This window comes from Notothenia rossii (genome assembly GCF_949606895.1).
Source record: "Notothenia rossii genome assembly, chromosome: 2".
Taxonomy (NCBI): Eukaryota; Metazoa; Chordata; class Actinopteri; order Perciformes; family Nototheniidae; genus Notothenia; species Notothenia rossii.
In genome coordinates this window covers 13,547,059-13,570,119 of record NC_136904.1, presented here as the reverse complement: position 1 = coordinate 13,570,119, position 23,061 = coordinate 13,547,059, and the positions used below count along the sequence as shown (strand labels likewise).

Sequence of the window (23,061 nt, the reverse complement as noted above, 5' to 3'; positions counted from 1 at the left end):
TCATCTTTTATACAGAAAGACGCTCACACTGAGATGTTCTAGAATGATACATGTATCCATAAGGTGGACAGTTTAATTTTGCGACTGATAACTACTTTCTTTCAGTGGAACCCTCATGTCAAGCTTTTCAAGGCTCTTGATCACATTTAGTACAGGATCTGAAGTGTTATGCAAGTTCATAAATATCCCGCAAACCTCAGATGATTTTCGGTATTTCAACAAACATTTCTTTAAAATAGAAGTTTCATTCTGAAGGGAAATTAAATATGATCAATTATGTATACACAGCTTAAGGGAGTTAATTAAAAAGGTTTGAGTCTATTTTTTCTGTTAGTTCATTTATTACAATGCATCATATTCTATAAGCTCATGTTTGTAGCGTTACAGTCCAGTGAGAATCACATATCTCTAAAAAGTCTATTTTCCATGAGCTTAGACAGTCCTGTTTTTAACTTTGTGGAGTAGAATCATAAAGTTGTTTTGGAAAGTACATTTAATGTTGTACTTACATACAGTACCTGTTATTGGTTACATAACATCAATAACTTTAGGTGGTGGAAATAATACTGGAAACAAAACTAGTGTATTAGTATAAGGGGAAATGTTCATCACCTTGTGAAGTCTAAATGGTTTTCCAAACTAATTAAAATTCAATGTAGTGTCACATTTTGTTGATATAAATGGTTATGTTTTCAAGATTCAAAGGTTTATTTTCATAACATACAATACATGCAACTATGGTGTAATTATGTAATGAATGAAAAACATACAGTAGGTTTATATTTCTGTATAACTGTTCAAATGTGTATACAGTGACCATTATTAAGTTGTCTTGTTTTACATTTCCCTGCAGTACACTAAGGCTGCCTCTGCTCATGAGTGACTAATAAACAAACATTTATCCAAACAACTTTGTGGTGCGTCTAATGTTGGTGGATTTTCTTGCACTATTTTAATATGCTTAATGTTTTTTCTCAATAAAACCAAGGTTTTAAAAACCAATAAAACTTTAAGAAGGATAACGATTTTATTATATTATTCTGCGCCACCTGGAAATGTGAAAATACTATCCGTCTTATCAGGGCTAAGCAAGAAGAAACACAACACTTACGGACATTTTATTTATTTTTATTAACCCAAGTTAAATCAGCAACTGTAACAAGTGTTTACCCAACAACTGTTTTAATAATCAAAGACTCTCTCACACAAAAACAGACACAGACAGTGTCCTTAGGCGTAGTACTGCAGGTTGGCCTTCTTCTTGGCTTGGACCTCCAGGATTCCCTCCATGTAGTCCTCGTGGTTCAGCTCTGTGGCCCCGCGGCGCAGCGCGATCATGCCGGCCTCCACACACACCGCTTTGGCCTGGGCTCCGTTGAAGTCGTCGGTGCAGCGAGCCAGTTCCTCGTAGTTGACGTCGGGGCTGACGTTCATCTTGCGGGAATGAATCTGCATGATGCGAGCTCTGGCCTCTTCGTTTGGCATGGGGAACTCGATCTTTCTGTCCAGACGTCCTGAACGTAGCAGCGCAGGGTCCAAGATGTCCACTCTGTTGGTGGCAGCAATAACCTAGAAAAAAACATGTTATGTAGTTAAACTATAAAGTAATAACAAGGTGGCAATTAAAAAGAAAGGAAACTTGGTGCTTAACTTTGTCAAGTAAAATAAACTTAGACTGTTTTAGGATTTCATAACACTTTTTGGATGTGTGGTTTGTGAAAACATGTATTGTATCCATATTTTAATGGTTATCATTGTGTTCATTCTTATTTAAATACAGAGCTCCCTTTTCTCCTAGAATGATACTGTAAATGTATTGTAACTTCTTTAATACTAGAGAATGTCAATTTAAATACTGTTTCTACACATACAAAGTTAATTACAGGTGTTTTCTTGGCCGCATATTTACCTTGACCTGCATGTTGGGCTGGAATCCATCCAGCTGGTTGAGCAGCTCCAGCATTGTCCTCTGCACCTCTCTGTCTCCGGCCTTCTCGCTGTCGAACCTCTTGGTACCGATGGCGTCCAGCTCATCGATGAAGATGATGGATGGGGCTTTCTCTTTGGCCAGGGCGAAGGCATCTCTCACCAGCTTGGCTCCATCTCCGATGAACATCTGGACCAGCTGTGGACCGGCCAGCTTCAGGAAGGTGGCTTTGGTCTGGGCGGCGCAGGCCCTGGCCAGGAGGGTCTTTCCGGTACCAGGTGGTCCGTACATCAGCACTCCTTTGGGTGGCTGGATGCCCAGGTTTTCAAACTTCTCCTTGTGGTTCATGGGCAGGACAATGGCCTCCACCAGCTCCTGGATCTGCTTGTCCAGCCCTCCTATGTCGCTGTACTGCTCTGTGGGGCGCTCGTCCACCTCCATGGCCTTGACTCTGGAGTCATACTCGGTAGGAAGGGTCTCCAGGATCAGGTAGGAGTCCTTGTTGACACCAACCAGGTCTCCGGGCTTCAGCTTCTCCGCGTCCACTAGCCCGATCACCGGTAGGAAGTAGGTCTGTCGAGTGGAAGTTTTAATAACGGCACATTTTCCTTTCCTCTGGGAGTCCAGGTCCACATTAGCCCCGTCCTCCTCCTGGTCGTTGGGGTCCACATCCAGCAGCTCGATCACGTTAGACACAAGGTACGGCAGTGTTTTGTTCACCTTTATCTTCTCCGTGTTTTCCTTGATTTTATCCTTCATAGCTTGCAGTTCGTGGGTCACACGCAGCACCTCGCTCTTCATGATCTTTATCTCACTGTCGAGGAGACGAGTCCGCTGAACTATCTCGTCTGTGGACATTTTTAACACTTCTTCGCCGATTCCATCCTCGACTTCGTCCCAAACTGATTTGTCACTCAGCGACGCCATCTTTGCTCTGTCTGCCGTGAACTGTGACACAGCGGAAAATAAAGGTTCTACTTCCGGAATTAGCCGACAGCACTCATGAGCGCCGAAGAAGCACTGCAGCAAGACCGAGGATGAAGCGAGCCTGAAGCTGAATTCATTCACTCCGTGTGGTGGTTTGAACTGCGAGTGTGTGCGTGTAAGTTACCGGGCAATGTACTGCGGTGCACTGGCATATGTCTAACTTATTTTCAGTTCTATTTTAGCGCACTAATTCACTGCTTTCACTCTGAGTATCATTAGCTAGTGATGCTAATACTAGCTCTGCGGCTAACTTCAGCTAGCCAGAATGTTGATGTGTTTCATTTGGAGGCTGTCAAGAGACACTCATAGAAGACTTTTTTGCGTATAAACATATTTGTCACCCATATTTTTCTCATTATCCACTCAAAGGGCACACAATGCATCGGGTTAAAGCATGAAATAACGAGCTTAAGTGACGTTAATGTACGATAAAGCTAAATGTGATGATTAGCAAGCAGTAAGTGTCTTCGCGCCACTGCTGCAGGATGCACACATTGTTTCATTTTATCTGCAACATTATGCACTTTTGTTAAATAATGACCAGTTATCAGTGGTGGACGAGGTATTTAGATATATTACATATATATAGATGGTACTTGAGTAACAGGTCTCGTATTTGCACCACGGTCCACACAGGACAAGTTAAACACCTGCGTTCAAAATGTTACTCACCAACATATTAGCATTTACTTGTATGAAAAGTACACATTTCTGCACAATGGCCCATTTCAGAATAGTATGTAGTATATTATCGAACAATTATTGTACCTGCATTTATGCGTTCATTGCTTTATAGTTGCATCAGGTAAAGGAGGACCTTGGTTTGACTTTGCTATATATACTGCTTGTTGTGTGAATTTTACCAAGGGATCAATTAAGTTATATTCTAACCTTGAAACCTGAAAAATAATTATTTATATTTATTTATATATATATATAATTAACATAAAGACATTTAAATCTTAAAAATAAGTATATGTATGTAGAGCAATACAAAAAAAGCTAATACTTTCCTCTGAATTGTATTAGGAAATTGAAATACTTATGTTGAATACAAATACGTTAAAACTGTTATTGGTAAGTACAGTATTTGAGTTATTGTACTTGGTTACCTTCCAACACTGACAGTATTAAGCATTGTCTGAGTAAACCTTTGTTTTTACCGTTTTCCAGGCCTGACAGCCAGACAGAAGAAACAAGAAGAGGGTGTTTTTCTGAGTCCAGTCCACCGTGGTTTTTCTACTGTAAAAAAAGACTGAAGACGCACAACTTTGCACCTTCTGTCTAAAATAAATTCCTGCTCTCGGGTGGCAGTGAACTCACGTGAGGAGCTGCAGAGATGGACCAGAACAACAGTTCAGCCAGTCCCTTCCAGGGACTGGCCTCCCCTCAGGTAGGTTTAAAATTGTTACTAATATTTTCTTCTCACCTGGATGATCCCCCAGTTTACCATCACCAGCGTCTTATGTCCCATTTGGAAGCTTTAGCATTGCAATTACAATTTATTTAATGGCAATTTAATATAGATTTTAAAGTTCACAAGTTGACTGAGCTCAGAGAATGCAAACATCCTGACTCAACTATTTTCTGGTATTACCATACTTGTAAAATATCTGAAAATATCTCGGAAATAAATAATAGTGCTCTGTTAATTCAGACCCAGAGTTGTGCTCTTGCTTTAACAGGTCAGATAGCTGGCAGACAACATTTTGAAAAACTGTTGCATTTTCAATTGTCAGTATAGTAAGTGCTACTTATGTTGCTTTTCTAACTCAACCTCATATTTTTGGTCTTGTCCTTGTGCAGGGTGCCATGACCCCAGGCATGCCTATCTTCAGTCCCATGATGCCCTATGGCTCAGGTCTGACACCTCAGCCCGTCGTGGCCACCGGTTTGTCTATACTGGAGGAACAGCAGAGGCAACAGCAGCAGCAACAGGCACAGCAGGCAAATGCAGGTAAACACACATTCTCAATCCTTTAACCATAATCTCATATCCCTAGAATTGGTGTTCTTCAGATATTTGCTGAGAATAGAAAATGCTCATCAAAGTCTGATCAAAAGTGGTGGTATATTATAGAGAATAAAATATGTTCTCTGTTCTCCAGGTCTTCCTGGAACGTCGGGGCTAACCCCTCAGCTTTACAATTCCCAGACGGTTGCAGGCTCGACCACCACAGCGCTGCCAGGGAACACCCCGCTCTACAACACCCCGCTGACCCCCATGACCCCCATCACACCGGCAACACCTGCCTCAGAGAGCTCTGGAATAGTACCACAGCTACAGTATGTTTCATATCCAATACAAACAATGGTCAAAGTTTCAGTATGTCCAATTTATGTCAATGCCACTTGAAATATAATCTAGCAAATACAAAAGCCTTTCACTTTTTATGTTGTGCTATTTTAGCCAGCTGTTATCGTTGAAGTTTTGTTTAAACATTGCTATAGGTAAATATACACATTTAGAATTCAAACTACATTGACATTATTTTGGACTTAACCTTGTTACAGAGCTATTGACTAAATGGTTTGCCTTTGTCTCTTTCTCAGTTTCTTACCTTTTTTCTTCTTCTACTTTTAGAAACATAGTATCTACTGTAAATCTGGGCTGTAAACTGGATTTGAAGACCATCGCCCTGAGAGCCAGGAATGCAGAGTACAACCCAAAGGTGAGACTGACTAACACTTCATATCTGATCAGCCCCATGCTGCTCAACAGCTCATAAAGGTCACCTGTGGGCTTTTAAGTACAATTTCTGAAGTCCCTGTAAACCCAGAAAGTGGCCGACTGTAAAGGCTTACTGCACAGGGAACAAATCCGGTTCCACTTGCATGTTGTTTAATTTACTTGTGTAATTATTTGAGCAACTTTAAAATGTTTGGATCCTAATGTGTCCACTAAATGATACCAGTGTTTAGGTGCTTGCAGAGCCCTGGCACTTGATCGCAATTACATGCCTTTCCTGTAATGACATGTCAAATTGTCTGCTGTGAAAAAGGTCCACTATCGATGCTCACTGACCTATGTCAGGAGGCTGCAAGTGCACAGTTAGTACGAACCATAGTGTCCCATTCATGGGAAATCCACCAGGGTACAGGGAGTGTCTTTGATCATTCCCTGATCCTTCCTCTAGTACTGATATACTGCCAACATGTCTTGTTATACAAAAACACCACAACTCAATGGTCCAAATGTTATTAATGCTAAACATCCCACACAACTGTATCCGTGTTGAAGCGCTGCTGGTGTTTAATAATTGTCTCTCTTCATTCTCGTAGCGTTTTGCTGCGGTCATCATGAGAATACGAGAACCCAGGACCACGGCTCTCATCTTCAGCTCTGGGAAGATGGTCTGCACGGGAGCCAAGAGGTCAGAAAATGAGTTATTTGCTGATCTTTCATGTGCTGAGTTTAAAAAAAGACTGATTTAGAACTTATGGATTTCTCTAATAGGGATGTTAGCCTTCCCCTGTTTTCCATTTAAAGTGTTCTACCTTGATTATAATCCATCCTGTATTGACTTTTCTTTTCTCCAGTGAGGAGCAGTCGAGGTTAGCTGCCAGAAAATACGCTCGTGTGGTGCAGAAGCTCGGCTTTCCTGCTAAGTTCTTGGATTTTAAGATTCAGAACATGGTGGGAAGCTGCGACGTGAAGTTCCCCATTCGACTGGAGGGATTAGTCCTCACACATCAGCAGTTTAGCAGGTAATTTCTGATTGTTTCATTTATTTGGGCAGCTAAAACACAAGGTCCCACATGTTGCCATTCTTGTCGAGCCCCAGCATATGATGGCTGCGTTGTGAGGTTTCAGTCAGGGAAATGGTTAAAAGCAAGTGATTGGTCTGTTTCAGCTACGAACCGGAGCTGTTTCCAGGACTGATTTACAGAATGATCAAACCCAGAATCGTCCTGCTCATCTTTGTTTCTGGGAAAGTTGTACTCACAGGTAAGACTCTGCTAATGGCTTTACTTCACTTATACTAGTTTATATTTCTGTGCCAATGCATAGATGCCTGTTCGAATCAGATGGATTAATTGTCCAAGTCAAAGTCAGCTTTATTTTCAACATTTCTACATGTGTTATACATACAGAAATCTTGAAATACCGTTTCTCGCAGTCCCCCAGAGTGACATAAATGAATAAAGTCCAGGTCCATTTGGGGCAGGGGGGGAGGCAAGGTGGAGAGGTCAGAGGCAGGGAGAGGAGGGGAGACCGCCTGGTGGAAGAAGCTGTTCCTCAGCCTGGTAGAGCTCGAGCGGAGGTTGCGGCAGGAAGAGAATTGGCCTGTGTATTTAATAACTGATTTTGATGATGCCTATAAATCATGTGCGATTCCAATTCCTTATATCATGGGACATTTGGAATTTTTTTTTTTTAGGGTAATACATATAATATCAATGAATGTTAAAATGTAATGTTAATACTTAGTGCATCTTATTTCATAATGTCTATGGGAATAAAGGTTGCTTCTTTCAGCCTTGTGTTTTTTTGCTGCTGTATCTTATTGTTATGAATGATATCTGTATTGTTTTGTTTTCAAGGCGCCAAAGTGAGGGGAGAGATCTACGAAGCGTTTGAAAACATCTATCCCATCCTGAAAGGCTTCCGCAAGACAACGTAGAACCTGCAGCTCCTTCTCTTACCTTTTTATCTCCCCAACTCCAACTTTTTTTCATCAGACTTTTTTAAAATTCACAAGTGGACTGCTGTAACGGCTGTTGTAACGGCTGTTGTACAGGGATGTGATTTTTTTTTTTTTTTTGGTCCTGGTGTTTCAAAGGATTGAAAACAGGACGTCAACGTTGCTGTGATTTGATCACAAGTGATGTCATATTTTGCTCGCAGACCTCCATATATTTGACCTTTTTTCCTGCTTTTTTTGTTGTCTGGATCACATCCCTGACTGTACATAAGACTGTAAAGAAATGTAAAAAGCGCTGATTTGAAGAGAAGCAGTCTGGCTAGGACTGTTTATTTTAAGCCATTTTAAATAGTTTTTGTATGTTGCATTTTTATAAATTGTTCACTCAGTTCCCAAAATGTTTCGAGACATGTTCGGGTTTGTCTGCCCCACATTCCTTTTAACAGTATTTACTAAGGTTTCTGTCTATCTCAAGTCAATGAGATCATCTTGATATCTTTTGCAAATCAATCAGTTATTGGTTTAGCTTGGTCATCATTTATTTTACATGCTGTAATCAGAATTCCCTCTAAATTCCCGCATTTCAACATTGGTAGAATAGCCATGTTGGTTAAGACGTATCCGAAGGCTGTGGCTCTTACATTTTTAAGTGGATGCTCTTAATTATTTTATTGAAATCCTCCTGCTAAAGTTGTCATCAAGTTGTTGGTTAGTTCTTTGAGATTTGTGGCACTTGGGGTCAGTATCATTTGTACTTGTAGATCAACCAGAACTTAAACGTGAAGAAGGAGGCTGTTGGTCCTAAAGGAGACGGCATCTCCTTTCTTAAAGTCTTGTATTCACATATTGCCTCTTTCATCCACAAGCACTAAAATATGATGACAGATAATCAATGAATTGTGTTGCCATGTTTATGTTCTATTTTTACATGTGTTTGGCCATTCAAAAGTATATTTAAAAAGATATTTTTTTCATAGGGAATTGTGAATTTCCCTCGGTCTGTACTGCTTGCTCAGCTGACCTGTCTGAAGCAGAAGAGGTTAGAGAATTACGCTAAACTACATTTAGTAATAATGAATCCATCCCTCTGACTGAGCTCAGCAGCGGCTTAGCAGGAGACCAGGAAGCCCTGTCACATCTCGATGATATTGTGTTTATAACAACATTGTTAATGTGCTGCACTGCATTAATAAATGTGTACATACCGGCTCTTGTTTTGGTGGTGCCTTTTTATTTCATCATTTGAATGTGATGTTCATTTGTCCTTTTACTGTCTAATCTTCTATTTGCCAAATCAGGTAACCCTGTGTTTTGGCACACAATGTTCTCGCTCCATGACTGACAAAGCAGTATTATTAGCTGGATCTGAGCTCTCCTGGTTAAACGGATCCATCTAGTGAGCAGTGTGTATCATTGCTTTCGGATCCAGAAGAACTTTTTCTCCCAGTCGACAATTATTTTTCATTTAATGCTCATTAAATTAAACGAAAACATGAGGAATACAATAAGTAACATTGTTTTCTAATACACTTCAAATATGTGAATACAGATTAGCAGTAGTAAGTATTTTGATAACTATTTTTTCTTAGAGCTAGTATAAGGGATCATAATTTGACACTTCGAGTATCGAAAAATCATGATAAACACAATTTAAACTTACTGTCACTTTCCAAATAATTGACAGTTTTTTTAATTCAGGGCCCCACACTCAACAGGTTTCAAATGATGTATGCCTCTGTTCAAGATAAAGCAGCAACAATTCAACTGACCCATATTTCCCATGATGTCAAACACACAAAATCTAAAGTGTTCATCCAGTCATATTGAAAAAAAAAATCACTTAGCATTTAAGTGTCGTACGAATTGTATGTGATCAACATCAAGGGAACATGTAAATGAAATCCTGTGAGCAGATTTACTTGAATATAGAACCTGCTGGAGACTTTTGAATTCTTAAAGATAAAGTATTTATCAGAGCAATGCATTGATTAAAGGTTTAAATCGGTGTGTATTGCCACCACCAATATTGAAGATTCTGCCTATGTGACTTACAAGACATAAATAGACGGTTTACAAGCAGTCATTCTCTACCAATCTCTCCGTGAAGATGATCTTGACAAAAGCTTCTTTAGTCACAAGTTACATTGTATTTATTTAAAGTCACATGCATGCCGCACATTATACAGGGATGCAGTCAGTAGCATCTGTGAATATCTAATTTAAGGGCACTATGTCACTTTTGTGTGTGTGTATTGTGTGCCTGTGTAACCCACTCCTCATGTCCTTGTGTTCACTTGACAGAGTGAGTCAGCCCTGTCTTTATAAAGCCAGCTGCCCTTGACTAGTCAGTCTTGGAGCCAGAGTTTGAAATATGACTGTGAGAGAGACAGTGACCATAGGTCATGACCATAGACTGTATATATAAAGGTCATGACCCAGTGAAATATGGTTTGTATGTATTCCAAATCTGACCATTGATACACCCTGTGTCATGTAACTCAGTCGAAATATGAGCCAGATAATCCGTATTGGGTAACGTCATCAATAATGGTATTTAAAAAAACGGGAATGCACAGGCATTGTTTCTACACTGTATTGTTTCTTAAAGGTAGGGTAGGTAACAATGGAGAACCAGCTCGAGTAAACTAGAATTTGAACGTACACAACCGAAAAAATCTGCCCCTTCCTTCAGACTTCCTTACAGAGCCCCTCCTCCAACACGCACGAACGCGCACATGACCAATGAGGGCACGAGATAAGTTTGTGCACGAGATGGAAGGCTGACAAACAGGTAGGCCATCCAATTATCTGCGGGCCGAGGCAGATAATTGGACTTACTTTTTACAGCGCCACGGCTTTCACAGATGAAATATTTGTATATATTTATTGTCAAAGCATTTAGTTTATTCATTGCTATCGGGATGTTAAGAGCATTCCATGGAATATTTAACATAAGTGTGTCTGAAGTGAATTACCGACCCTACCTTTAAGCTGATTCGTTACCGAGCGGATATGAGCACCATATGAAGCTGATTTTGATATGTTGTGAAAACAAGTCTTTATTAACAATATGATTAGTGTACAATAACATACATCAGAAAATGTCTATTTACGTTAAAAAGTATTTGGACCATCATGAGACACTTAAACTGTCAAGTGAGTTAAAGAGCAGTTATTAAGATGAAGTGAATTTATAAATTCTGTTATAATGCATTTACAAAAATATATTTATATATATTTTGTAATGTATTAAACAATAATGAACAATAGAAAAATAAACGTTCATTTAAAAAAAAATGATATAACTGTGTTCTATTAGGAGTTAGTTAATATGTCTAATATTGAATAATTCTTGATTAAGTTTGATAAAATCTGTAACGGATTTTAAAGTGTGTTTAAAAGTAATTTTAACTAATGTGAATGATGGAAAACAACAGCATCATCTGGTAAAATTAAGGGCCTGCTGCCATCTAGTGGTTGAGTCCTGAATCTCCACCAAAGATTAACCAGCAACAACATATGAGTAATGTAGGAGTGGCAAGGCTTGACCTGCTGTTTGTTGATCAATTAATGTCGTCTTCTTCTGTTTGCTTTAATGTTGAGTACGTAGTTGTGCAGCACTCCCACCGCCACAACGAAGAACCCTGTCACAGTTGCTAACACACACAAATCTCACATAAAGCATACTTATTTAAACCCACACTCAAAGAGCAAAACCTCAGCTCAAATCTCCAAAACTCTAAACACATTTTCAGCTCTGCACCCAATTTGCAATTTTTACAAAACACTGCACACGGTTCTCTGAGTAAGAAACAGACATCTGACATTTTCAAAACACTGCCATAAAAATGCTACACACATGAACCAATGAACAAATACTATGCCAAATGCAACCCGGTATCACGGCAAGACGTGAACATGTGACGATTTACCATGCTGGGAGACGAGACGTGAAGATGTCACGATTTCGTCCCTTCAAACGTGACAGTTACACGGTAATGGTTAACATGGCCCAACCAGTGGAGATATACCCGGAAATGCCAAGCAAATGCTACCCCGACGGTCGGTTGTTATTGTCAATATTAATATAATAATTATTTATTTTTTAATAGTCACACTCGATTACCCTGATGTTCTTGTTGCCCTAGCTGGTCGAGTAAATCCCCGTCAACAAGCGCTCCTGGCCCCAGCCGTGTGCATCACGGTTTAGTGTCTCCTTTTTGGTTTTCCTTATGTCATGAGCTTCTTGCAGTGTTATTAATTACAACCTTTAACGTATGCAGCGTTTCATGGAACGTTGTTAATGTTCGGCCACCGTAGTTTTACACCTAACGTGATGACGTAATTCCTGGCGTCGTTCGAAGAGCCTTGATGTTTTATGACGTAATGAGTAATGTCATCTTCCCTGCAAGAGACTCACACATCTGAATTCGAAGTAGGCTACTCCCGGCTTTGTAAGACTTAGTTTGTTCAGAGAGACTGTAGCTTTTGAAAAGACAGCAAGTAAGAAAAGATACAAACTTTAACATTTTCGATTTAATTTAAACATTAGGCTAAAAGTTTAATAAATTCGAACTCCAGGAACAACAGCAACTGTAGGTTGCACACACAAAACAACTAAAAGCAGCTTTATAATTCAAGTATAATTCAAATTTGCTGCTGAAACTCAATTGTTTAATTTAGACACATTTCTCAAAATGGAGAGAACTGAATATTATAGCAAATTCCATCTCAAGGTTGCAGAAGATGCGTCAAAATATAAGCAGGAGCTGTTTGCTAAAGAACTGCTCTCAAAAAGCCTCGAACTACAGTCTATGCAGTCTGAAAATAATATTCTAAAGGCAACTATTGAAGAAAACAAGGATGAATTAAAAAAGAAGCTAGAGTATATTAAGGACCTTCTTGACGAAAAAAAATCTTGGAACAAAGAAAGTGGAGACGCAGAGGCAGAGTCAAAAATCTTTGAGCTGCAGCAATCAATTGTCACTAAGGACACCCAATTTGAGGAACAGAAAAAAGAACTCATTGCAAAGTATGAGTCTCTCATACGGAGAAGCTCAGCAGAGTTTGAAGAAAATGAGAGGAATCTGCTGGCAACGCATACGAGGGAAATAAGCAGGATTTTGGGAGAGAAAAATGAAAAACTAGATAAAATATTGCAAGAGAAGTTGCAAGAATGTGAAGCTGATGTGTTAAAGGAGACGAATAAAGTCCTTCAGAAGGAAAAAGAGATGGCGAACTTAAGAGAGGCAATGGCCGCTGAAATCAAGACCGGTATTTTTCATAAAAGATTAGGTGCAAATGTGGAAAGTCTTATGGGCAAGAAACGCCAGGAGGACCTAGTTGAAAGACTGAGGAAAGAAGTAATGAAACTACGTGCGCAGCCGGATTTAACTAATGATTTGGTTAAGTCACATAAACAATGCGAGCATCTCAAGATGATTATTAAAAGAAAAAATACGGAAATATTAAATTTAAAAAAGGATGAAAAATTATTGGTAGACGATTTGACAAATGAAAAGGACCGAAACCTTATTACAAATCTTAAATTAGAGAAAGAGAAGGAGAAATCCAGGTTATTGGACCAAAACTTCAGAATCGCCGAGACTGAACACAGGAAGACCAGGGCAAGGCTGAACCAGAACATGAATGAAAACAAGGTACTGAAAGGAAAGGTCTTAGATCTATACTCTCAACTCAGGGGCTGTCAGCCACTCTTAATCAAAGAGCGCGCAAAAACCCAAATCATGGCAAACTGCATCATGCGCTGTAAGGAAGATATACAAGCAGTGGCTGATATCACTAACCCCAAGAAGCTTATTATCGGTGTTGCTCGCCTCAAAGCACAGCACGTAGATGGCGATGACAGAGTGCCAATGGAGGAAAACACGAGGACAGGGTATCGTCATATGGTTGATGGTTTGATGCGTAAGGTTAAAGGTTTGACAAAGGTTCACACAGCCGATGCCAAGCTAGTGGAACGCATCAAGGAAGAGGTTAACTGTTTTAATCAAAGAAAGATTGACTTGTGTGTTGAAAAAACCAACACCATCAACGAGTCAACACGCGAGATCTGGAAGCTAAAAGAAAAACTCAGAATCACGGAAAAGCTTCTTGAAAGAGCAACAGACACAACACCGAAGAGGGTGGACTCGTGGTTAGACGAAAAGTACCTGAGAAAAACCAAAAGTGTTTCAGAGGAAATGTTGTTTTTAGATGAAACAATGGTTTCAGATGAAACAATGGGACACTTCCCCCGAGGGAAAAGGATAAATGTGACTTCTGAAAACTATTCACATGAGGATAATGACCTTCCAACTATTTACCTGTAAGTTGTAACTTGCGTACGGGTTTTCTCCGGGTTTTCTCCGGGTTTTGTCCCGCATCACTATAAATTGCAAAAAAACAAAACAACTGTCAGACTGAGTAGATCTGAACTTCAACCCACTCCTCAAAACAGTAGAGAACATCCTTTAATCGTTGGATGAACTTCCCAATATCGACCATATAGGTTATAGTGCTGCGTATGTAAGGGTTTTCTCCAGGGTTCGCTCCGCGTTTCGTCCCGCATCAGTATTTGTGTTAGACAAATACAGTGTAAAAAAACTGTTAGAGTAAGCTAATCTGATCTCCAACCCACTCCTCAAAAACAGTAATAATAATATCTTTGATTTATTTATTTTATTCACACACGACATCTATCGCAAGTCTGTCCGTCCTGGAAGAGGTATCCCTCCTCTGTTGCTCTCCCTGAGGTTCCTCCCATTTCCCCCCCATTAACTGTGGTGTTTTTCTGGAAGATTTTCCTTGTCCAATGTGTGGGTCTAAGGACAGAGGGAGTCGTTTGCGTATTCATATTCATTACATCACATTACATTTCATTTAGCTAACGCTTTTATCCAAAGCCACTTACAATAAGTACATACGACCAGGAAGATACAAACTTGAAGAAAACAGAATCATATCAGTACATCAGGTTTCATAGAGCCAAAACATTTCAAGTGCTACTCAACTGGCTTTTAGATAAGCCAGTCCTTTATTAGTATATAAGTGCTCTGTTAATAATTCTATCGCTCGAAGTGGAGTCGAAAGAGATGAGTTTTCAGTCTGCGCCGGAAGATGTGTAAGCTTTCTGCTGTCCTGATGTCAATGGGGAGCTCATTCCACCATTTTGGAGCCAGGATAGCAAACCCACTAGTTTTTGCTGATGGGAACTTGGGCCCCTCTCGCAGTGCGGGTGCAGCGAGCTGTTTGGCCGATGCAGAGCGGAGTGCACGTGCTGGGGTGTACGGTTTAACCATGTCCTGGATGTAGGAAGGGCCAGATCCATTCGCAGCATGGTACGCAAGTACCATTGTCTTGAAGTGGATTCTAGCAGTTACCGGAAGCGGCGTGGTGTGGGAACATTTAGGAAGGTTGAAGACCAGACGAGCCGCTGCATTCTGGATGAGCTGCAGAGGTCGGATGGCACATGCAGGTAGACCAGCCAGGAGGGAGTTGCAGTAGTCTAGGCGTGAGATGACGAGAGCCTGGACCAGAACCTGCGTCGCCTTCTGGGTCAGCTGGGGACGTATCCTCCTGATGTTGTAAAGAGTGTATCTGCAGCAGCGGGTTGTAGCAGCAACGTTTGCAGTGAAGGACAGTTTGTTATCTAGGATCACACCCAGATTCCTTGCAGTCTGAGTCGGGGAAATATAATGTATATTCTGTACAAACTGTTAAGTCCCCTGAGACAAATGTGTCAAAAATGTGTTATTTTGGGCTATATAAATAAACTTTGATTAATTTAGTGACTTTTTTCCAGCGATTGATTTATGTAAGGGACAAAGGTGAAACAGTAAAGTGTGTGAGTATGGGTTTCTGCAAACATGTCAAGATGAATTTGTTTTATAGTTCATGATTTAGTGGAATAAATACCTAAAAATTGCCTTAAAACTTTGAGCCTTTTCTCATAATTCTGTATTGGTAACAATCATTATCTAAAGGGACGTATTTTGCCTTGAAATACACAAAAATATATACATATATGATATCACTGGACAGCTAATGATCTCCTCGTTCCAATGCTGTGTATAACTGAAAAGTGTTTCAGCATTGAAGTGACTGATTTTGATAGGACACATACAATGTGTTATTTTAGATAAAAGTCATGGCTTATAAAGCAAATGCAAATGGAGAGCTCAAATTAAATCGTAGGAAAAAAAAATGCTTAATTTAACTTTAATACATAGAGTTTAGCTCACTCCCACCAATGTATACATATGTTGCTGTATATGCTGAATTGGCCTAACAACAAACAACTGGCCAGCAGCACATTTCTATATCCTGTGCTGGCCTAACTTGCTCATCTGTGTGCAACTTTAGGCTGCATTTCATGCATGAAAGGTGCTATATACATTATTATCACTCTTTCACTCTGAGACTCATAAGGCAGTACTAGATTTACTAATATTACCATATAGCCATTTATTTAGCATATGTTATTGGAAAACATCTCTGAAACTCTGAAAAAGTCTATAGTTTACAATATGAAGGCCAATTCGACAGGTTGGTTGAGCATATTTTCCAAAAAATAATTACAGCCTTGTTACAAAAATGTTTTGTTCATCAAGTTATCTAATTATGTTCAGTAAGTGCTCTGACACTAAAATATGTCAAAAAGGATATGGTTACCTTACAAAAGTTGACCAAAAATAGTGATTTCTTCAGGAGTGATTTTTAGCATGCCGACTTACTCCAATAGTATGAAGCAGCGCCATATAGAGAGATTATATCTATTAAAACCCAAACCCTTGTTATGGAGTCCTGTTGGCAAGGGGTGGATTGTCAGAGATGGGGCCCTTCAACCAGTGCTATTTAAAAAAAAAACAGCACCTACAGAAGTGAGAGACATTACTCACTTGTATTGCAAAGATGCAAAGTGTGGAGTGAGTGGAAAGTGCCAGAGCCTCTCTGTTGGCCTTCCCTGTACGGGGTTCTGCACCATGCTGTGCAGAATGTCAAAATGTGTCCCTTAACGTTTCTGAGGAACCTGACATTTAACATTATATTCTAGTATCTATATTATACCTGACCTCTCACAGAATTATTTGATGATTTGTATTCTGTATTTTCAATTAAGGTTCCAGTTTCAATACAACCGTACTATTTACACCTATGTTTTAGAGGCTTGCAATTTAGAACTAATACACTTTATTGTATTGGGTTACTCTTATTCTGACTATTTGGTGATGTAGTTCAGCCACCTGGTATTTCCCTCTCCAAATATGATGACAATCAGAGTAAGCATTCTTAACTTATAGGCTATTGTGCCACTTATCCCCCATTCGGAATGTGACTGTATCAGAGAAGAGGTAGGCCTATGTCTAAAGAAATCTCATTTGAAATAGAACTGTACCAGATATTTCCATACAACTACTGGATAGTGTTCAATAGCACCCTAGACAATTCAGTAATGGTATATTTTTTAAGGATTTCTGTTTTTCTGATAAATGAGAGAAAAGTGATGGAGTCCTATGTTCCTATCACAAAAAAGTACAATTTCCGTCTAAACTAAAGCTAAGTTTACAGGACTATAATTCAGTATTTTTTTAGTTAAATAAGTGTCTGACTATTTGGTGATGACAACCACCTGGTTCATACCTTAGCAAATCTGAAGAGGGAAAGAGTTGTCATTCTCAAGTTATGGGCTTTTTAGGCACCATTCCCACATTCGGCCTGGTCTAATTTGGCTCTTTTTCAGGGATTGGGCTAGTTCTAAAGAACAACCAAAAAAACATTTTTTCCCCCAAAATAAAATTTGACAACAATCAATAAGTAAGTTTATTTATTTATGTATTTATATACTATTTTTTATGTTCTTTCCCAGGATGATTATGTATGTCATTAAGTATGGTATTACTTTCATGCTATGTTTTTTCTTTATTATTTGTTGTTGGCTGTTCTTTCTATCTTTTATGTTGAAAAAAAGAAGCATGATTTCCACCCTAAAGAAGTCTGTAGTATTGCTTACACTTCTTGTATGCTTCTTCTCAATAACAATATTTGAAACTAAAGTGCATTGATGGAAGGCAAAGATTCGCACGTTTTTGTGACGTCATCACGCTCCTCTCCGTTACGGATGTAAACAGAGTGCTCGCTTCACGTGGAGGGAAACTCGGCAATGGCACCGAAGCTGGAGCGTTTCGTGAGCCCGGGAAAGGGGGACGGTCTGCGGGCTGCAGCCAGGATCCAGAGGGGAGAGCTGGTTCACTCTGCAGAGCCGCTGGCCTGCTGTGTGTCCAACAAGCTGTCCAGACATGTCTGCCACCACTGCTTCTCCCGGTGAGTCCTCTGAGTCACCAACATCCTGCGTTTACCATTAAAAGCTGCTCGGTGTTTAATAGTAGACGTATGCTACATTAGAGCTGGTGGTTTGAAGGCAGTTTGGTGAATAAGCACATGTTCCTGACTCATTTCTGAATAGAGAAAGTAGATTTATACCGCACATGTCGTTTGATATTTTCACTTTTCTGTGCCAATTTTTCTGTGTACCATACTCTTTGGTCTGCATCAAACATGTATATGTCGGTACATATGTATGTTTGCATACGGCTTATATCAGGAGGCCATTCAAGTGTTTGTTTTTAATTTCTCGCTTCTCAAAACCAAAATTATAAAACCTTGACACTCTGGTAGATGCCACTAATTTCTTAAACCGATCACTAGATGGCACTATTGCTCTTTCATGGTTTCAAATGAGGCCGAAGTGACACCATAATGCTATGTGGTGTGCAGATAATTATTCAAAGGCTTAAGGGCTGACATAACGATGTAATAATACAAAATTAAGAGTCAAATAACTCTGTAAATATCATGATTACAGTCGAAAACATGCAGACCTTTGTTGTAAAGAGCTTGAGCTGAGTGGCAGGCGTTTTATGGTAAAGTTTCTCTATTTGAAATTGAACGTCATCAAAATTAATGTTGGGATAGCTCTGGGGAAAACATGCCATGTACAAGAGCTGGGTGAGAGGGCAGTAGTAATAGTATGTCTTATTCTTACATTGTTTGGTTATACTATACACACTACTAATTAAAGCATATTATTTACTGATATAGGTCTTCAGCTAGGTCCTGCTTTATAACCTGATTTTGAGACCTTTTCTTGAAGAAGGGCCCTTTGTTAAAATTTATTTTTAAGAAATATTAGCCATGAATGGGTTGCATGTTCTGGTTTAATGTATTTTGCTTTGAGAGGTTTTGCCATATATTCCACGCTTTTGTGTCATCTTTCTGGTTTGTATTAAGCAGCCTAATACTAATTTGCAAACTACTGACCAGGGCTTCACTTCATTTGTCTGGTATTTCATTTATCTTATATTAAGTCTAGGGGTTCACCGAATGGGAAATTCTTGGCCGAAACCGATACCGAAAATAGGAAACGGTTGGCCGAAAACCGAAAGTCGAAAGGCCGAAAATGATTAATAGAAATATATATGTATATATAATGTATACATTTTTTACCAATGTTGTTCAGCTGCCTGATTATGGAAAAATACATGATTATGGCAAAACTTAACTTAAATAATAATCACTATTATGGGTCCATAAAACATTTATTCAGCACTTCTGAATGCATACAGTACATTAATTCCAAGTCAAGTCCTTTTTATTTTCTCTGTAGGATAACTACAACAAAGTGCATTCAGAACAAAGTCAAAGTGCTTTAAAACTGCATAAACATCTAGGCCAGTAGGCCTACAACAAAATAGAGTAAATAAAGACTGTAACAGCCAGGCCTTCAACAACAACAAATGCACCTATAAGTGCATGCATACAAATGTGCAAACTGGATAAATCCACATGAATGTAACTATTTACAAATGAAATTACAATTCAATTTCAAGAATCTGTAAATAAGGATGTCTGTCCTCATAATAAAAAGTAGTAAACATTGTATAAAGATACATAAAGTGAAAACTGGATGCAAAGTCCACAATCAATTACAAATTAAATTACAATTTCAAGAATCTGCAAATAAGGTGGTCTGTCCTCATGAGCAATGTAAACAACATTGTATCATTTAGATACCGAAAGTACAAAATATTGAACACTGTGCTGCTGTCATTTCCCCCTAATGATAACCTGAGATGGTGAATTATAACTCACAATGAAAATTGTTCAGGAAAGTGGGTATATAGTAGACATGGAGAACTAGATAAGCTTATGATAAGCCAGCCTTGTCTACTTATTAAGGAAAAGTGGGAGGTTCTTTTTAATGAACATTAGCTTCTCTGCTTTATCAGCCATAAGTCTGTTCCTCTTCTCATCAAGCACATGAGAGGCAGCGCTGAACAGTCTCCCGCTGTCAGTGCTTGTGATTTGATCTTACTCCGCATATTTGTCCGGGTGTTTTGATTTCAAGTGGTGGAGTAATCCTGAAGTGGTGAAAGTCTTTGCAGTTACACCCCCTCGAGAAATGTCAGCTGAACACGTTTTACAAATCGCAATCTGCGCCTCTTTCTCTGATATTTTTAAATATCTCCAAGCGCCAGACATGTTGGCTGTGAGCCAGCCGCGAGCATGGTCGCGCGCCGTGCTTGTCGCCGCGTTTTGATTACGTCATCACAACAACACGTTAGTTTACCAACGTAACCCTGTTCCCTGACATTTGGTGATATTTTTTTCGGTGCTAAAGGCCCTTTCGGCCGATAATTTTCGGCGGCCGAATATTCGGTGCATCCCTAATTAAGTCCTCCAACTCATACGACCAAATAGGTTGATTGTTCACCAGCTTATTACGACCTATAATCACGTTTGAACGTTTTCGACCTCTAGTGCTCCCGTTGACTGCAAACACTCCGGTTGGTCCTATATTCCAAAAAATAACCCTCTCTGGAAAATCCTAAATCATAGGATAGTTTGGCCATTAAAATGCTTTTTGATTACATTTCTAGCAAGTGTATATTGTACTTTTAGAATCTACGTCCAGTGGATGTGTAGGATCTATAGTTTGATAGATATTACGAAGATAATTTGAGGTCTCGCCAGGAGAACGTGTATATACTACGTCTTTCCCCCTGTTAATTTCTGTTGACGGCATGTCAATGTAAAGTTAGCGTTAACCCTCATAGGGTGAAAACAGTATTTCCGGTCTCGAAGTTTTCATGATAAAACCGTATTCCCCTCTCTGTCAAATGATTTTACAGTGATATCTGCCGTACTCATCCCCTAAAACACATCAGTTTATCCTTTAATTACACAACATTGATTGGTTTAAATTGTGTACAATACTTTTGTCATTTTTCCCTTTCGATTCTGAAAGACACGTTTCGTTTTTCAGGTTTTGATGCTAAAACATGTACCTACCCATAATCCTCAGCTATCGATCAAGCTTGGTGATTGGATGTTTTAGTCGCAATGCATGTTGGGATATGGTGTTTATGCGATATGAAATCCGAAAACATGAAAAAGTAAATAAAATAATAATACTTTATTCCGTGTTTGCTTGCTGTTCTCTTTGGAAGTCATCACATAACGGCATTGTTATACACGGTTCGGCTGAAATAAATATTACACATCTGCCGTAGTTCTGTATTTATAGAGCCCTGATTAGAAGACCTTTGGGCAAACTGGAAGAACTGCCCCCGAAACTGAATATGTGAGTTGGATCATAAATATATCAGCAATTAAACAACATCTTCAAATTCTCTTCAGACAATACGTCTCCTTGCAGTATCAATAGTAATTCGGTCAAATTTTATATTTGATCCAATTGGTAGATAGGTTACATTTACACCACAACGGTGCACAGCGGATAGAAAAGTTTTTAAAGATATTACTGATTTTCTTTGAATATAAGAATGTAAATACTGAGTTGAGAGAATAGTCAGGGGTTTTGGGTGATGGGAGACACATCTATGGATTCACAATTTAAATAGCTTACCGTTAAATGACGGATATACCTTTCTGTCTGTGATGTTTTACAAATCAGATATTAATGTGTAGAACTACAATATTTGAAATACTATAGCAATATCCTGTAAAATGATGTGAACACATGAATAAAACTACACATCTTCAGATGTTATACATACATAAGTGTCCTACACTAATAATACAAAGTTATTATGGCATTGTATGCCGTGTGTTATTTGTAACATCTTCACCTTTCCAACTCCTCACCAGTTGACTGTTACAGGTCTATACAGGTTCATGGTACAATGCATAAGCTTCAAATCGAGAGAATGAAACTGTATTTTTCTTTACCGTTCTTTTTTAATTGCACAATAAAGTAAATAGTAATATTATGTTTGATATTACTATGTTTTATTAACTAGACCACTGGGTCATGTTAAGACCATATTTTCTGTCGGTTTGGTGTTACAAATATCAAAACAATATACAGTGGCAAAAAAGTATTTAGTCAGCCACCAATTGTGCAAGTTCTCCCACTTAAAAAGATGAGAGAGCCCTGTAATTTTCATCCTAGGTATACCTCAACTATGAGAGACAAAATGAGAAAAGAAAATCACATTGTCTGATTTTTTAAAGAATTTATTTGCAAATTATGGTGGAAAATAAGTATTTGGTCACCGACAAACAAACAAGATTTCTGGCTCTCACAGACCTGTAACTTCTTCTTTAAGAGCCTCCTCTGTCCTCCACTTGTTAACTGTATTAATGGCACCTGTTTGAACTCGTTATCAGTATAAAAGACACCTGTCCACAACCTCAAACAGTCACACTCCAAACTCCACTATGGCCAACACCAAAGAGCTGTCAAAGGACACCAGAAACACAATTGTAGACCTGCACCAGGCTGGGAAGACTGAATCTGCAATAGGTAAGCAGCTTGGCGTGAAGAAATCAACTGTGAGAGTAATTATTAGAAAATGGAAGACATACAAGACCACTGAAAAATCTCCCTCGATCTGAGGCTCCACGCAAGACCTCACCCTGTGGGGTCAAAATGATCACAAGAACGGTGAGCAAAAATCCCATAACCACACGGGGGGACCTAGTCAATGAGCTGCAGAGAGCTGGGACCAAAGTAACAAAGGCTACCATCAGTAACACACTACGCCGCCAGGGACTCAAATCCTGCAGTGCCAGACGTGTCCCCCTGCTTAAGCCAGTACATGTCCAGGCCCATCTGAAGTTTGCTAGAGAGCATTTAGATGATCCAGAAGAGGATTGGGAGAATGTCATATGGTCAGATGAAACCAAAATATAACTTTTTGGTAAAAACTCAACTAGAACTGAACTTTTGTTATTGACCAAATACTTATTTTCCACCATAATTTGCAAATAAAGTCTTCAAAATCAGACAATGTGATTTTCTGGATTTTTTTTTCTCATTTTGTCTCTCAAAGTTGAGGTATACCTAGGATGAAAATTGCAGGCCTCTCTCATCTTTTTAAGTGGGAGAACTTGCACAATTGGTGGCTGACTAAATACTTTTTTGCCCCACTGTATGTGTGGATAACAAAATCCGTCATAAACTAAACTGCAAAATTA

The 23,061-nt window shown here is 39.2% G+C and overlaps 3 protein-coding genes across 4 annotated transcripts in view; 2 read left to right on the top strand and 1 right to left on the bottom strand.

Annotated features, from left to right (window-relative positions):
• Positions 1-1,112: 1,112 nt before the first annotated feature.
• Positions 1,113-2,888, bottom strand: psmc3 (proteasome 26S subunit, ATPase 3). Its single transcript, XM_079663863.1, has 2 exons — positions 1,910-2,888; positions 1,113-1,569 (listed from the first exon to the last, which is right to left on the bottom strand). Exons 1-2 carry the CDS (start codon positions 2,852-2,854, stop codon positions 1,231-1,233), a joined length of 1,284 nt encoding a protein of 427 aa, XP_079519989.1. The 5' UTR covers positions 2,855-2,888; the 3' UTR covers positions 1,113-1,230.
• Positions 2,884-8,769, top strand: tbp (TATA box binding protein). Of its 2 annotated transcripts, none has more exons than XM_079663864.1 (9): positions 2,884-3,029; positions 4,088-4,307; positions 4,721-4,871; positions 5,023-5,200; positions 5,499-5,586; positions 6,197-6,288; positions 6,455-6,622; positions 6,769-6,863; positions 7,460-8,769. In XM_079663864.1, exons 2-9 carry the CDS (start codon positions 4,254-4,256, stop codon positions 7,537-7,539), a joined length of 906 nt encoding a protein of 301 aa, XP_079519990.1. In that variant the 5' UTR covers positions 2,884-3,029; positions 4,088-4,253; the 3' UTR covers positions 7,540-8,769. The 2 variants fall into 2 exon arrangements, with proteins under 2 accessions (XP_079519990.1, XP_079519991.1); XM_079663865.1 differs by having other exon boundaries at positions 2,934-3,023.
• Positions 8,770-17,654: 8,885 nt separating this feature from the next.
• The window catches only part of smyd3 (SET and MYND domain containing 3), a 70,145-nt gene continuing 64,738 nt past the window's right edge, over positions 17,655-23,061 (top strand). Inside the window, exon 1 of the mRNA XM_079666506.1 lies at positions 17,655-17,883. Within this exon, the coding sequence (XP_079522632.1) occupies positions 17,723-17,883 (161 nt within the window). The 5' untranslated portion in view covers positions 17,655-17,722. The remainder of the gene's footprint in view (positions 17,884-23,061) is intronic.